Genomic DNA, 16,176 nt, shown 5'->3' on the forward strand with positions numbered 1-16,176 from the left:
CTTTGAGAGCTACACAGAGTGTGCATCAATGTTTCATGACCCATGTCCCTTAATATGGCCCGCACAGAAGAAGATGAATAACCACACATTAGTTACTAGACTAACTTTCTCTTGGCACGCTGCATTATTTAGGGGCCAATCTATTAAAAGTAATCATCAACTTTAAACTCTTTAACCCTGCTCTTTTAGACGTCACATTTTCAGTTTTGCCGGCGTGCCCTGCTCGACCGGACTTGGCTTAAACACTGCGTATACGGCTATGCCAGTGTAATTGTTTTGCTTTCTGCTGTCAGCCATTATCCTAATTCACACAAAAGGACCCCTCCTTCCACTGGCTCCAGTGGAAAGTGGAGCCCTGAGGCCAACTGTACACTGAGGAGGCTGGGAGAGAGTGAAACAGTGAGTGTATGCATGTATGTGTGTGTGTGTGTGTATTTGTGTGTCTGTGATCCAGAGTGAGAAAGAAATGGAGAGAGAGAGAGAGAGAGAGAGAAAGAGAAGAAGAGCAACGGAGCATGTGTGAAAAAAAAATAGAGAGAGAGAGACAGAGAGAGGAAAGAGAACTCTAACCAACGCTCACACTGGTATCCGGTCTTTACTCTCACTATAAAAACACTGTTTGGGTGCTCTGACATGACTCTGTGCTCCATTTGCATGGTGCCCTGTGTATGTCCTCCCTGTGAATAAGTTCTTTGTAAAGTGTGAAGCTGCATCAGAGCATAAAAATTAAAAAAAAACACAATAGCAACAGGAAAACACCAAATGAAGAGTGGGTGGAAATCTGTGTTGAAAACTGATTTAAAGCAGGTGATTGTTCCCTTAACAGGTGATGACCAGATCTAACTGTTATCAACACATTTTGATAGAAACCAGCTCTTGCCTTGTGGCAAATGGTTAAACCTGATACGACACTGAAACCGTGATCCACAAAAAAGCATCTTAAAACGAAAACAATCGTCAAGCCTCATCTGGGATGAGCTGTATTTTTCACATGCCATATTCAATAAGAAAAAGGAGAGTTGTCAGGGATTTCCTGTCAGCGGACTATCCGAATATCAAGACGTAATTACCGAGGGATTATGTGGAGTTTTTCCTGTAGCCAATTTGGCAGATTTTCTAACAACCTGGTGTATGTTTACCTTAGCCCACATGGGACTCTGTCAGCTGACGCAGAATCGAAGGCTGTATAATGTAATGAATGACACGCTGCATTAAAGGAAAAAAGCATGGGGCCTGAAACGTTCCGTAGTTTTAGTTTCATGTGGGGGGGGGGGAATGGGGCGTATGGAAATGTCTATTCTGAACTGAGAATTCTCACCAGTTTGCTTTCAGTGCTACTGCTGTACTGCTGGTGTCACCTTGTTTGTGGATGGAGCAAAAAATGTGAATAAAGTGGGAAAGTGGATCATCAGCAGCTCTTACACAATCTCAAAAATCATGACTAAATCTTGCAAAGGAAGCGCATTAAAAATCTAAATCTCACAACGTGTCAGAACACAGTTCACACAGATATGACATGAGCAGAAAGTCACTCTTTCAGTTGGAAAGTTTGACTGCAGTAACATCCATTTGTAAATTCTTACTAAAAATTACAATGCCTCACCAAATAGGAATATACAGAATAAAACGTCTCCAATAGCACATGTATGTACAGTAGCACAAACAACGAGTATGAGGCAGAACTGATGATGGTTAATGCTGGCTCTAAAATAGCCAAGAAAATCAATATGTAACAGGCCAAAGAGCGAGATTTTAATCTGTTCAGAAGCATGCTCCACATCAGCTTTGATGACAGGGATCTGGACATGTACGTCACTGTTTTTCCTCCAAGGATTCCTAACTGTACTCTGATCTTACTCACAGGGAGGGGAAAAATTTAAAGTGCTGTGGAAGAGGGTGTAGTGCACGCAGCAATGTGTGTGTTTTTGGTATGTAAATTCATATAAACAGTATCATTGAAAATCAGAGGTAAAATGTTAAAGGTACAGTACAGGCAAGTTTTGGCAGCAGCTGAATTTTCAAAAACAAGAACCATGTGAAACAAGATAAAAATAAAATAAATAAATAAAAGCATTAAAGGGATTTGATTAGGCAATTAAAAATAATCACAGGTAAACAAACAAAAACAATCAAATTCATCATTTTTAAAGCTAAGAGAGGATAGAAATAATGAAGACAGGAGAAATGCTCCCACATGGACAGAAAAGATATTAAAGTTTTCAGGGCAGATGTCACCAAAGAAGTTGTCTCAATGCCAGTCTGCTAAATGACTTGTAACAGCAATAATCCAATTAGACTTAATTAAGACAACACCAGTTAAATGATGTAATAATTGGTTTTATGACAGAAATGCAGTATTAAGGCAATAAATGAAGACTTGACTTGAACAGGTTCAAATTCATTTAAATCTGCTTTGATTTCAGCAGAAAAGGTTCTCAATTTTTTTTTCTTTTTCTAATTTATATATAGGCTATCATTTTAACACTGTGCAGCATGTTAAACAAAATCAACAAGATGCAAAAAAAATTCAGATTAAATCTTCCCTCTGATGGATAAAATAAAGCAAATGAACTAATAAACTAACTCCAGCACGTGTGACGAGCAGGCAGTGCGTCTTACCTGGAGTCTGGGTACTTGGTGAGGGTCGCCAGGCTGCTGGTGTACATGTGTCCCCCGACATCGATGTGCACCGGGGCATTTGCCTTGGTCAGCTGAGCCGGCAAAGGGATCCCCTGAGCGGCCAGGGGAGAGACCGGGGACCGGGTCAGAGACAGCCGTGACATGCTTCTTCCCTCCTGAAAGCAAGTGTACAGAAAAGCCATGGGAGTAAAGGTAGAGAGAGGATAAAATAAAAAAAAACACAACACCACAGTGATCCTATACAGGGAAGCAGATAGTATCCTCTCTGAATGGTATCAGATCACTTCCATGTCTGTCTGGTCGCATATTTAGCCTGGAAATTATTGCCACCGCTCTAATTAAGTATGTTTGCATCTTTTTGTGCAGCACCGGAGGCGAGGATAGGAGGATGCTTATTAGAAAACCAGGGTGAAGAGAGAGATAGAGCGAGATAGACAGATAGAAGGAGAGAGGGAGAAGAGAGAGAGAGAGAGAGAGAGAGAGAGATGGGGGTGGGGGAGAGAGAGGGAGGACTGCTAGGTGTCAGCCTCCAGGGGAATAAAACAAACTGCTGCTGCAATATTCTAATTAAAGGTCGCCTTATGTGTTAGACGTGATGCGCCCAGACACACCAACCACTAATCCGAGAGCAAGGAACACACGGCGGGAAGGAAGAGGGGGGTGGATGTCGTCGGGGGGGGGGGGCAACTTTCCCCTTAACACACACACACACACACACACACACACACACACACACACACACACACACACACACACACACACACACACACACATATAACCTATACTTTCAACACACAAAGGATTAAGATGATCGCATGGCATGTAACTACAGATGCTTGTGACCTAAACTGTGGCGTATGGGGAATAACTTTACAACTACACATAAACACTCACAGGCCAAACAATAAAGCATATCGTATTCTCCCCCCCTCTCTCTCTCTCTCTCTCTCTCTCTCTCCCTCTCTCTGTGTGTGTCGCTATCACAAGGATACTGTTAGAAAAAGTTACTCAAAAAAAATAACACGCTTGACTCCACAGAGCCATAGGCTGCATTGTGTTGTGGAGGTGAGTGGCTGCAGCTTGTTGGCAGCAGCCTGGTGCACTCAGAGGTCAGAGCGGAGCTGAGTCTGATTATCTGATCAAATGTTAAGAGAAAATATTTTGAATTCACTTCGATACGGCGCCATTTGATCCCGAGCTGCCTCTGCGCTCCAGCTCAGTCGTGCGTAATTTGTGCGCCAACAGCTTCCAGGTGAACCAAAGCCCGGACCTCGGTTTGACCACTTTTTAATATGACACAGTGTCAATGTCAGAAGGATGAGGGGGTCATGTGAGGAGTGTGTGTGTGTGTTTGTGTGTGTGAAAAAATATTGTTGTTGTGAAACTGCTTTTCATTGGATTTCCCCTGTGACTCAGGATGTGGTTGGCGCACAAACCTTCCCTGCCGCAGCAAATGACAAAAACAACAAGTTTAAAACAAAGCGCTGGAGCTTCACAACACACATTTAAACAGATCGCCATAGGACAGAGACAAAGTCAGCCTCCGGAAAATCGGCAGTATCGATCGGTTCTAGATGTTGCAAGTATATGGACACTTTTACGGTCATACCCGGGGAACTGAAGGCCGCTTGTGATAGTCCAGATCATCCCTGCGGCTCCGAGGGAAGCGGGCCGCGGGCCACGAAGTGAGACTGGAGCTCACTTCGTGTGTGTGTGTGTGTGTGTGTGTGTGTGTGTGTTTTCCAGGGTGGTGTCCGCCTCACAGCAGTATCATGTTCGTTTAATACGATTACAGGAGGACGGGATTACATTTCAAATCCCAGGAAAAGAGGGAAAAAAAACTTGGAAGGACTTAAGAAGTTTTGGGAAAGGCTACACACACCGGGCTGTCCCACCGCTACGCCCCCCCCTCCTTCTCTCTCTCTCTCTCTCTCTCTCTCTCTCTCTCTCTCTCTCTCTCTCTCTCTCTCTCTACAATCAAACACTTAACCAACTAAATCACAATGTACATGAGCATAATACATATATATATAAAGACCAAGTGGAAGAAATTGACCATAAATCTTAATCAATCACAGTGTTAATTATCTCAACATTCTGTCTCCCTTGACCCCCATCCCCCCACCCCCTCCCTCTCTCACACACACACCGTGTATGATACATTCCTCCACAAAAATCCCAGCAGCTGTAAAGGCACCAACTTTCTCCTCAGAGCTGCTGTGCTGCCGCCGCTGCTTCCTCCACTGACCCTGTTCACAGACACACACGCACGCACACATACACACACCGTCGCCGATTTCACACTCGTGACATTCACATAAAATCGCCAACTATCGCCAACACAAATAACCACACACACACAAGGTGGTGGTGGTGTAGGGGAGGAAACATTTAGATAGGACACAATGCGATACAACATCCCACTCCACGGGAACACTGCAAGCCAGTGTTGCTTTGCCTTTAATTCGCCCAAAAGCTCAACATGGCGTCTTATTCCTGCTGTACAATTAAAAGCATAATCCGGACACGTGTAATTCACGACCCGTTTGATAAAAAGCACACGTGTTAAGTGTCCAGTCTGGGAGAAAATAAGTGATGGTGATAGTGGAGGTTTGTAACCACTTCACTTCAGCACCAGTTCGACCAATCTCTTTCGAAAAGTGTGCACACTTATCCGTGTCTGTGCGTAAAAACATTGCATTCTGTAAGATTGAAATATCACCATACCGTTTCAAACATTGTAGGGAGTCCAGAAGAAATCCGGTGCCGGTGGTCAGTCCCAGCTGCTTCTCGCGGAAACCCCCCCTCAAAAAAATATCAAATATATTTCTCCAAACGCCCCTCGACACAACTAACACCACCATCCAGCTCCAGCACGAGCCTATATACTGCCGCACGGAAAAGCCAAGTGTTTGCTCCGTATCCCACACACAAAACTGCTCCTTTTCTTTTTTTTTGCTCTCTTTTTTGTGGCGAAAAACACCAGGTTGCGGGTCGGGATGGACAGCTCGCAAAGAGACTGCTGTGGCTTTAAAAGGCTCTTAATGCAAAAGGCTGGCTCGACCTGTCCTCAGCGAGCTTCTTTGTACCAAAGCGCACAGGAAGCGTTCTTACCTTGAACATAGATGAGATGATCTCCTTCCCCTTCTGTGCTCTTATTTTGGATACGCGTAAAAAAAAATGTGCGCTCTTGTTGTGAATCCCGCTTCGTATTTCAGCTTCTTGTCTGCCTTTTTGCCTAAGTGAAACTGCCCCTGTGGTTTGTTATGAGAAGAAGAAAGCCAATAATCCGTCTCTAAATAACAGAGCAGAGCTAAAAAAGAAAATTCTTGCTCCGGGCTGCCCAAGCGCCTCTGGGCCACGGATTAGGCTACAATTAGCTCAACTCCACTCTCTCGCCCAGGCAATTTTCTCAAGGAAGAAAAACGTGATACCCCCTATTCCCGAAATTATGACTGCACAGATATAATAACTTATCTTATTTTTTTCCGGCTAAAAAAAGTAGACCGTTCCCCTTAACGGTGTGAAGTTGTGATTTTAGAGGGTGAAGGAAACCTAACAGTCAACTGTCAGTCGCTCAATAGATTTAGAGCAGCAAAAAGCAGATTTTAATCATTGTCATTTCGTCTGATGTAATAGTTCCCCAGGCAGTTCCAGCTAGCAGGCATACATCTCCATCTCCATCTCGAGCCTAAATTTAAAGTTTAAAGCCAGGCGGGCTGCCATAGTCCTTCACTCAGGCAACATCGCCTCTAATAAAGGCGCAGTAACTTGTTGATGAAAGTCTCTGGGAAAAAATAATAACAAATAAAAAAATATGTTGAAAATGAAGAGGTATCCTTGAACCAATATGTTACATGCGATGATTTCCCCTCTGTGTCCCTGCTTTTCCCTCTCTCCCTCTCTCCCTCTCTTCCTCTCCCTTCTCTTTTCTTGCCTTAATGTCTGGAGTTGTAACGCCAAATTTCCTGCAGGCCATTAAAAAATCAAATGACGTCTATGGACATGCATGCACGCTGCTGCGAAAGCGCCCTCACAACCTGCCCGCAGCCAAATGCGCCATTTCAATTATAGCGCGGGGCTTAGATGGAGATATCTGCCCAGAACCACCCCCCTCCCCCCTCATCCCCCCTCCACCACCCCCATCCCACCACCACCACCACCACCACCACCTCCTCCTCCACCTCCTCCTTCTCACTCTCTCCAATGAAAGCGGGCAGCCTCCAGACTTTTTTTTTTTTGTAAAATAAGATTGTGGCTTATTATTGTTATTCTTCAACACACACACACACACACACACACACACACACACACACACACACACATCAGACGCTCAAAGTGTTGCGCCACTTTTGCACCCAGGGAAGATGAGGTTGTGTGTGTGTGTGTGTGTGTGTGTGTGTGTGTGTGTGTGTGTGTGTGTGTGTGTGGTGGGGGGTAGGAGTGGGGTCGGGCAGGTGTTAACCCTCATACCCAGGAGACGATTATTTATTTATTTGCATGTTTGTTTATTTGCGGGTAAATAACTGTGAATAATTGATGCAACATTGAGCCCAGTAATTACTCTGTACCAGCATCCAGAGAGAAGCGTAAATATTCGTTTCTTGATATTTGGCGCCAACCAGTGTAGAAACTTATTGGTGCACATGAAATGACTGTATACTGTCTTTGAGGAAACTTGTCTATTGTCCATGAAAACATGTGAGGACACACTGAGCTTATGGTAATTAAAAGCGTCGTTATGACAGCACCTTTAATGCTCCCTTTGGACTTAGCCTGCAGTGTTTTGCTCTGGAAGTAATGCAGCCATGCAGGTGATCTGACAGCAGCACTGGTAGGAGTGTGAGAAAGAAGTCTCAGTAATTAGACAGGCCTCAGCGCGCCTCTCAGCGCTCCCATCATCCCCTCTGGCACAGATTTGTTGTTTCCAGAGGTACAAACTGGAGGGGAAACTGGGTTTTTTTTCTCATTAAAGGAAACAAGCCCGGAGTTAGTTCAATTACATGAAGTATGCAGGGATGTTGTAAATTTAAAGATTTAAATAGCTTACAAAGTGGCCCCGGGCCCCATCAGTTAATTTCCTTAATTTATGGATTTTAGCGGAGTGTCTATGTGGAAGGAAAGAAGTAGGTCATCTTGAGGATTTGCATGCAGCTTTGAGATTTCACAACAGATCCAAACATCTGCCCTCCTGACCAGCAGCTCGGCAGGTTAATGGCCTGACGGAGGCTGCTGTTTCTTTAACATACTTTAAAATGTTCCCATGATGATAAATATATAGCCTAGATAATAATAATAAATGAACTGCAGCCTCAACAAAAACATATTTCTGATTTCAGATCTGTTTGTAATATTTGACCCAAGTAATGAGATTATTGATGTTTGGTCCCCCTGCTGCACAGGCAGAGATAACAGCTCTGTTCTAGTTTTTCATTAAGTATTGTTCCAACACATTCAACCTGTAATTTCAAATGTTGGCTTTTCCAAAAGTCACAGATTTGTGTTTAATTCTGAATTAATGTGTTTAAGATGCAGCAAGAAAAGCCTGCACATAAAAATAAGTGAAAGTGAAAATCAATCAAAATTTCAAAGTCTCCTTCAGACATCATATGTTAATGAAGTGCATGAATTAATGCATGACCCTATATAAGAATAATAACTTTGCCCCTAGGTTCAAAAGCATGAGCTATTAGTGGGGTTGCCTAAAGTGGCACAGAGGAGGACAATATCGTGCCTTTCTCTTCACCCTGCTTTGTCACAGCTCACACTACCTCTGAAGAAACTATGTGCTACTTACTGATAAACATCAGAAATGCACCTTTATTTTGACCTGTCATCAGGTAAAACAAACACTGCAGTATGACTCTGCCACATTCATTCATCTTTTGTTAAGATGATATAACACTTTGCTAGACTTAAATACAGTGATCTGTTAAACTCTCTCTCTGTGTGTGTGTGTGTGGGTATATTTTTTGGGGAAGCCAAATTGTGCAACCAGGTCAGGGTCCCACACCGAAGAATCAATCCGTTTGGGTCTTTCTGTGTGTGTGTGTGTGTGTGTGTGTGTGTGTGTGTGTGTGTGTGTGTGTGTGTGTGTGTGTGTGTGTTACTGGATCACAGGAAGCTAGAACACAGTACCATCTGCTGGTTAGCAGCGACATTGTGCAGAAGCACCTCACTTAGGATCACTGATAGATGTATATACCCTCTATAAATGTATATACAGATAGATATGTAAAAAATATTATGGGTTCCAAGTTCAAATGTTTTAAAAATGTATTTAGTGCTCTTCAGATCTTTAAGTGACCTAAAACGCTGGATACACTGTGGGGTTATTAAATATACTGTAGTTTTACTCCAAACACACAGTGAAACATACTGACTTTCTTTTTCATGATAATTTCCATGTTTTTTTTTCTTACCCAAGGCATTTCCAGTAAAGCCTCTGGGGCGTCTGGCCAATGGGCATCTATTTTTTTTCCATACACATAACCTAGGTCACTAACACACTGTACTTGTGCACCGAGGTGAAAACAGTAGGTGCAATACAGTCACATCCAGCCCTCTAAACGCCAGCATTTGCAAGAATCTCTTTCAAGCGTTTCACATCAGATCAACACTCCTACTTTCCCCTCTGGCATGTGGAGAAAGTTTGAAAAGAACATTCAGAACTTGCTTTTAGTAATCTGCATGCCTTGTGGAGCCCGGTTGTTGTCAATCGCTCCGCTCTTCCAGCCATTTGACATTCTGCTTGATGTTGGTGTGTGTCTGAGGTGTAGCAGCGACACTTATTGTTCATTATCTCAGAGAGTGAGGGAGGGAGAGAAAGAGAGAGAGGGGGAGAGAGAGGGAGGGTAAGAGTGTGTCAGTTTATTAATAGAACGTGTGGGGTTGTGTTGCACACAAACACCTAACAAGCACAGTGAAGAATTCCCTCAAGTGCTTAATGCCAGCAATTAAGTTTCCGAAAAAGCTGAGCACAAAGAGAGTGTGTACTTTCTGTGTGCTCCTGAGAGCTGCTGTTATGAGTCAATTCCACTTTTACAGGTAAAACTGCAATGACCATGACGCTGTCAGGTTATCTCTTTGATGTGTTCAGATTATCAGGCTGAGAAATTTAGTAAATATTTACCTGCTAGGAAAAGTGACCCTAGACCAGTTTGGTGTGCAGGAGTGGTCGTGTGTTTTTAACACAAGCAAAGTAGCTAAGTACATTTACTCAGCTACTGTATTTGAATATGAATGTGAGTAATCAGGAAAAGTCAGAGGGAAATATTGTTCTGCTTATTCTTCTGATTTATTTTACATCTACAGTTATTACTGTAACTTAAAAATGTTTTTTTTTTAACAGACTAATAACTTATATAAATGCTTGTTACATAATCAATATTCTAAATGGGTGGCAGAGCAGGTTGTGTATCGGTGGGGTGGTTTGATTCCCTGTTCCTCCATTGTGAAAGTCAAATGTTGTTGGGCAAGACACTGAACTGACTAAGTGTTGACTGATGGGTTGATAAAACACTTTAACACAATACAGTATTAGAGCATCATTGGAACAAAAACAACACCCAGTACATTTGATTCTTACATTTCTCTGATGATACTATTTGTACTTAAGTTGAACTATATGTTTGAAATGCACAACCTTTCTTACGGATAGATGATTTCATTATTAAGTAAATGATCTAATTATGTACAGTCATGTACTACTGGTGTGAGCACCTGGTTAATAAAACCTGGAGAAATAAACACAGTTTGGTGCAACAAATATATTTTCTTTATCTTCATCCCTTAACTGGTCTCAGGTCTTCTCAGATGTCTATCCCTTTAATCCTTTTGGGGATCTAAGAGGTTTTCTGTAGGCTGAGTGAAAAGGGTAAAAGGGTGAAAAGAGTAAAGTGAGTATGAGTGAGTATAACCAGACTGAAATGGATTTCTGCTCACTTCTCAGCTCAAACTAGGAAGAATCTCTTTTTGAAGTTCAGAGTAATCCTATGAACCTGATCACTTCATCACTTCTCTGGGACAGAACATCAAACATCTGGGCCGGTCTGTGAGATTTGGCTTACAGTAAGAATCTCTTTTGCTGCCATCATGTGGTGTGACGAACTAATCACAGAATATAAACAAGGCGTAAGTGTTTGATACCTGTGAAGACAGACTCACCGAGGCCTTCTGCCTCATGTTTGGAGGGTGATGATCAGCAGCGCTTTGACAGATTTCTGTTTGTTTGTACAGGGGTGAGATTTTCTCTTTTTCGTCATTCACAAAAGAAGAGGTGATACTATGACTTTATTTGGAGTCCTTGTCATATCCATCATCAAACAGTTTTTTTCTTATTGCAATACTCTCTGAAAATCTTCACAAAAAAAAAAATCCTCTGAAATATGTTATTGTGCTTCTAGCTCCAACCAGTCTTACACACATCCAGCGTCATGCTGTGAATGTGTGAACAGAGGAAAAATGATCTTTTGCTTTTGTTGCTGCTACTGTTTGGTTAGCAGTAACAATGTGAACAGTGTGATGTCTCCAATCACATCTGGTATGCATCACATACACCCCCCCCCCCCCCAACACACACACTCAATATGCCTTGGGGGAAGTCCCTGGCACTGCAGAGCACCCACAGTACTCATTAGAGTGCATGTGTCATGATGGCATCAACCCGCAGCCTTGACTTATGCTTTATATTTACAATCATCCATCACAACACTGTCATCACAACAGTCAGAAAACACGGATCTCGTCTTGAACGGTTTGAGCTTGTGGTACACACGGCATCCTCCAGGGCCTTTTTCTGTCTGTAGCTATGTTGTTGAGACTAGTTATGGCCCGAGACTCAAACTGGAGTCCCTGTCCTTTTGTTGTGCACTGAGCTCCCTAACAGCACAGAGGAGGGACAGGGTTTGATGTGTCTTCTGAAGGCCTGCTGCTTTGTCAACACTGAGGCCTCCGCACTGACACTATGGAAGCGGAGCGCCTCAGGGTGACAGGGAGGGGAGGGGGAGGGGTTGGGGGGGGATGGGAGGGAAGGGTGGGTCACTGCAGTCTGGTAAAAAAAAAGAGAGAGAGAGAAAGAGAACGACAGAGAAAGGGAAGAGAAAGAAAGAGAGGCGGAGGGGTTGTGGGGAGGGAGAGCGGGAGGGAGAGGAGAGGAGAGGAGGGGAGGGTGCCAGCTAGTGTGGCCAGCACCCAAGGCTAGAGGAGAGTGCTCTGTGCAGCAGACTGCCTGATAGGGACTGAGGCTGCTGGCTGATGACATTTTATGGTCACAACATGCAATCCCACCAACTTTAGTTGGTGAAAATCCAGTTTTCATACACTGAACGGTAGTGTCCTTTTTTGTTTTTTTGTTACAGACACACAAAGAACAGTTTTTTTTCCATGTTATGTCCTTTGAGTTTTATGTCTTTTACAGTAAACAACACAGTGGGTGGTAGAATCATCTCTATCATACCTCATGGAGACTTAATAGAGTTCTTTTCCAAGTAATTTTTTGTCATTTCCCCCCATAGTATTCATTTGTGGAGTATAGATTGTTATTGTTGATATTTTCTCTGATGGATAAATATCAACTTTACTTAGCTTTTTTTCCTACTTCACTGTACTCAGCTTAGTGTAGCTAGTAGTTACTTTTCTTATGAGGCACTAATAATAATAGTAATAATAATAATAATAATAATAATAAGAAGAAGAAGAAGAAGAAGAAGAAGAAGAAGAAGAAGAAGAAGAAACATGCAGGATAACAACAGTGTGTTGGTGCTGAGTCCTGTGGCATTAATACTAATCATAAGTTATAGGCAGAGAATTGTGCAGCAGAACTTTGTTTTTGCTTCTTTCTTAAATTATCCAACAACTGGATAATGCTCACTGGCTACAACAATAAAATGTTACTTGTAGGTATCGGTGAAACAGTAATGTATCAACACTTTATGAATTCAATAGTAATGTATCTTCAACAGGCTGCAGAATGAGAACATTTGTTTGAATGAAAAGCTTTTACAGAATAATAATAACAAAATATTCTGATGTAAAAGCAAAATCTCTACATACCTCCACCACCACTGAATAAGTACTGTAATGCAATGTATAATGCACTAGTGGTTCATATAATGTTGTGCCACATCCCCTGAGTAACATTTATCTGCCTCAACAGCCAGAGCCAACATTTTTGCTTTTTGTTGGATATGGTGTTACGAGCCTGTTAACTGATGATGTATCTGTTTTGTGCAGTGAATCACAGTGTGAATGTGTTTGCTGAGCTCTAGAGGGTGAGACAGAGCCGAGGCCGGGTCTTGCCGGAGGCACCACTCTCTCCCAGGCTGAGGAACCCACAGCCCCACAGACATAGCTTTCTTTCACCAACACTTTGTGTTAAGTGGCCATAAGTAACACTGGGTGTCCATTGTGCATGCGAGTGTAGAGTTTATTCCCTCACAGATCATTATGGTTCAGTTGTGTGTGTGGTCTCAGTGTTGCTTCACCCTCTGTTTCAGCTCTGACCTCATCCTGTCGGTGCTCTGATATCGAGTACTACTTCATTTCTGTGGGTCGTTTCGGTCTCTTGAAGACAAGCAAGGCACTTTCAGCTATGATACACATTGGGTTTGTCTGAAAATATAAATTGAAACTTAAAAAGTCATGTTTCTTGTTGTAATATTTACTTTACCCCTTAGTGATGTTAACCCGTCCATGAAAGTATTGATTTAAACATGCTACATGCTGCTTTGTCTGTGCAGCAATTAAAACATCTGTAATTATTTAATATCTGAAGATACACTATATAATACCTTTAGCGGTGGATTAAATAACAGTCTATGTGCATGTGGCAACTTGAACTGACAAATACAGACCTTTTGGGCCCTCAACATTATAGTTTGAGGTCTCTCTCATCTGTATCAGACTGTTTTCAACAAAAAGCTCAGAAAAACCCACAGTTCATTACCTGCACAGCAAAAATGCCAAACAAGTGCCAGATATTTCCCTTAGGAGTTAGTGGAAAGAAAAACAGAGATAAAAGCACGGCGAATGTTGGTCAGAAACATGGCCAACATTTATATGTTCAAATGACTGCTAACATTGTGCTGTGTCTGCTGGATATAAAAAAAATACCAATACAATGACCAAGTCAACTCAATGACAGGATATATGTTAAACTGATTTTACTGATCTGACTGATTTACTTCAAGATTACACTAGTTCCTTTAACATTACTTTTTTTAAACGTGAAACTCTTTCTTTGGAAACTTTGGAGTCTTGGGATTCATCATCACCAGTGGAATGAATAACACCGCCTCTGTCCTGATCGGGAATGAACTGCTGCGAGTCGGCGTGGTGCACCTGCCTTCTGCCAGGCAGCCGCAGTGCTTCAGCCACGCCAGCCAGCCTACAGGCACTCCTAGATAACTCCTGTCTGATTAGCTCCTTAGGAGGACATTGTTCCAAAAGCAATTCACTAGACTCCCAGTATTAATTTAGTCCCGAGAGAGAGGCCCATCCATCCTAGGTAGGGCGGGCCGTGCTCTGGGCCTACCCTACGGCCTGCTAATAGCACGGCACCTCCTGGCCTGTCACTATAAGTGATAGTCTCTGCAAGTTTGTTGCCTCGTTGTGTGTTTCTCCCATCAGGCAGTGCGCCTCTCTCACTCCTCTTCTCTCCCTCTTTCTCTTCCTCTCTGTCAGTGGTGGTTCAGGGCAGGTGTCTCCTCCGTCACTTCCATCACTCACGCTGCTTGACGAAGGGAAGACACAGTTCAGAACACGGCGGGAGCACAGGGTGATTCATTGAAAGCTCACCTCTCTCCTTGAAAGAGAGCAGGAGAGAAACACTAGCTGCCTTTTTTGGGGGGGTGTTTGTTGAGAGCTGCCAGCGACGAGGAAATAAGAGGAAAGTGTGTAAAGACTCTCAATGTTGTTGGAGCTCTGAGAGTTACCAAAGTGAATAAAATCCCTAGTAAAAAAAACAACAGATGTTGGCGCAAACTCTGATGTGAGATGCACCTTTATTGATAAAGAAGCCAAGCATTTTTGAACTGGCAGAGGAAGCCTGCTGGTTTATGAAGAGCACAAATAATTTTCCTCCTAGGTTTGTTGTTTGCTGCATGTGCACATATAGCTACACATCTTTGCTCCTGTTGAAGCAGACAGGAAAATTAGAAGGATTTCTGAAGGTTGGAGTTGTTGGAGGTTTATTCACCAGCAGGGTTGTAGCTGTACTTATGTGGGTATGTTTGTATAGTTTGTGCTGAATGATAGAACGATAAATGCAACTATTAGTGGCCAAAATATGAATGCATATCCTCCCATGCATCATTTTCTCCATTAATTTCTAGACCCTGTTGCCAAATAAAGACATTGTTGGAGGATTCCTCACAGTGAGCTTGGCATCTTCAATCCTCACGCGCAGCCAGTAACAACTACTTTTTCTTTAAATCATGAGGGAGAATTTTCATATCTTGGCAGTTAAAGCTCTTTTGGAGGGATATAATTATTATTCATGCTGATCGTTTGCTATTCTAATACTAACAAGTCGGCTCGTCGCGCTTTGACATATGAAACATACTGAATTACAAACTGCTGTGTGATGTCATCTGACTTTTTTTGCTCAGCCAAGAAAGTTGGCACCGTGGGTTTCAACATTGGTAGGCTGCGCTCACAGTTGGATGGCATTGTCAGGAACAAACAACCAACGATGCAACACGAATGAATAAATGGCAAAAAGCTAAAAAAAAAAAGTGTTCTCATGCCAACAAAGGAAAAGGCAAATCCGTATGATGATGATGAATATTATTAGGGCTGTGAGCCATTGAAATATAACTGCTTCAACTACAATGGTTGTTTTGGGTAGATATCCACCCAGTTGAGTTGTGTAAAATGGATGTTATTGTTTGTGTAAGTCTCAGGCTATTTTCGACTGTGTTATGAAATTATAAGTGTTTCTTTATGGTGTTTTTTTCCCCCTGATTTTCTTCAATTATTTAAAATTGAAAAACACAGTCAATCTGTTCCATTAATGAGTGGAATATCTCTGCATTTCCTCATCTGCTCTTAATACTCTCATCTCAGCGCACCTCCTTCCTCCTCCTGTCCATCAGCATCCGCACCCAGATGTTCGTCTCAGCCCTTGATGTGTTTTTACATTAAAAATACATCGACAGTATGCTGTCATTAGAGTTGTGGGGGTGGGGATGGGGGTTGGCGTTATGATGATATAAACATGTGAAAGAGCAGAGAAGAGAATTATTTCATCAACCCAAATGTTTCAGCCATCGTGTCAACCGGGTAGAGATATAACCCCAAGGTTAGAGAACCACTGTGCCCACAGCGGCTTGTGTGACTGGCTTCATTATAGATCCAGTGTTTATTGATTCGAGTTCATTAAAGCTGCTGCATAATTCATGTCAATGCCAGCGTATAGCTTAATTAGAAGACTTGCAATGGTTTTCATGGGCGATTTAGTCTCAAAACAGAAACATGACAGGTGGTGGTGGCAAATTGGATACCAAAGTGCACATTACTATACTACACATACCTCCA

The 16,176-nt window shown here is 42.5% G+C and overlaps 1 protein-coding gene across 3 annotated transcripts in view; it reads right to left on the reverse strand.

The window, feature by feature from the left end:
• The window catches only part of kctd15b (potassium channel tetramerization domain containing 15b), a 28,240-nt gene extending 21,481 nt beyond the window's left edge, over positions 1 to 6,759 (reverse strand). The window contains exons 1-2 of one of the 3 annotated variants that reach the window (XM_085766287.1): positions 5,755 to 6,759; positions 2,620 to 2,795 (exon numbers count right to left, since the gene is read on the reverse strand). In XM_085766287.1, coding sequence (XP_085622413.1) covers positions 2,620 to 2,795; positions 5,755 to 5,763 — 185 coding nt within the window. In that variant the 5' untranslated portion in view covers positions 5,764 to 6,759. The other 2 variants (XM_085766277.1, XM_085766266.1) reach the window with 2 other exon arrangements.
• Positions 6,760 to 16,176: the final 9,417 nt, after the last annotated feature.

The sequence above is a fragment of the Trachurus japonicus genome, chromosome 3 (assembly GCF_045865225.1).
Source record: "Trachurus japonicus isolate A0001 chromosome 3, Traja_1.0".
In the NCBI taxonomy this organism is placed as follows: domain Eukaryota; kingdom Metazoa; phylum Chordata; class Actinopteri; order Carangiformes; family Carangidae; genus Trachurus; species Trachurus japonicus.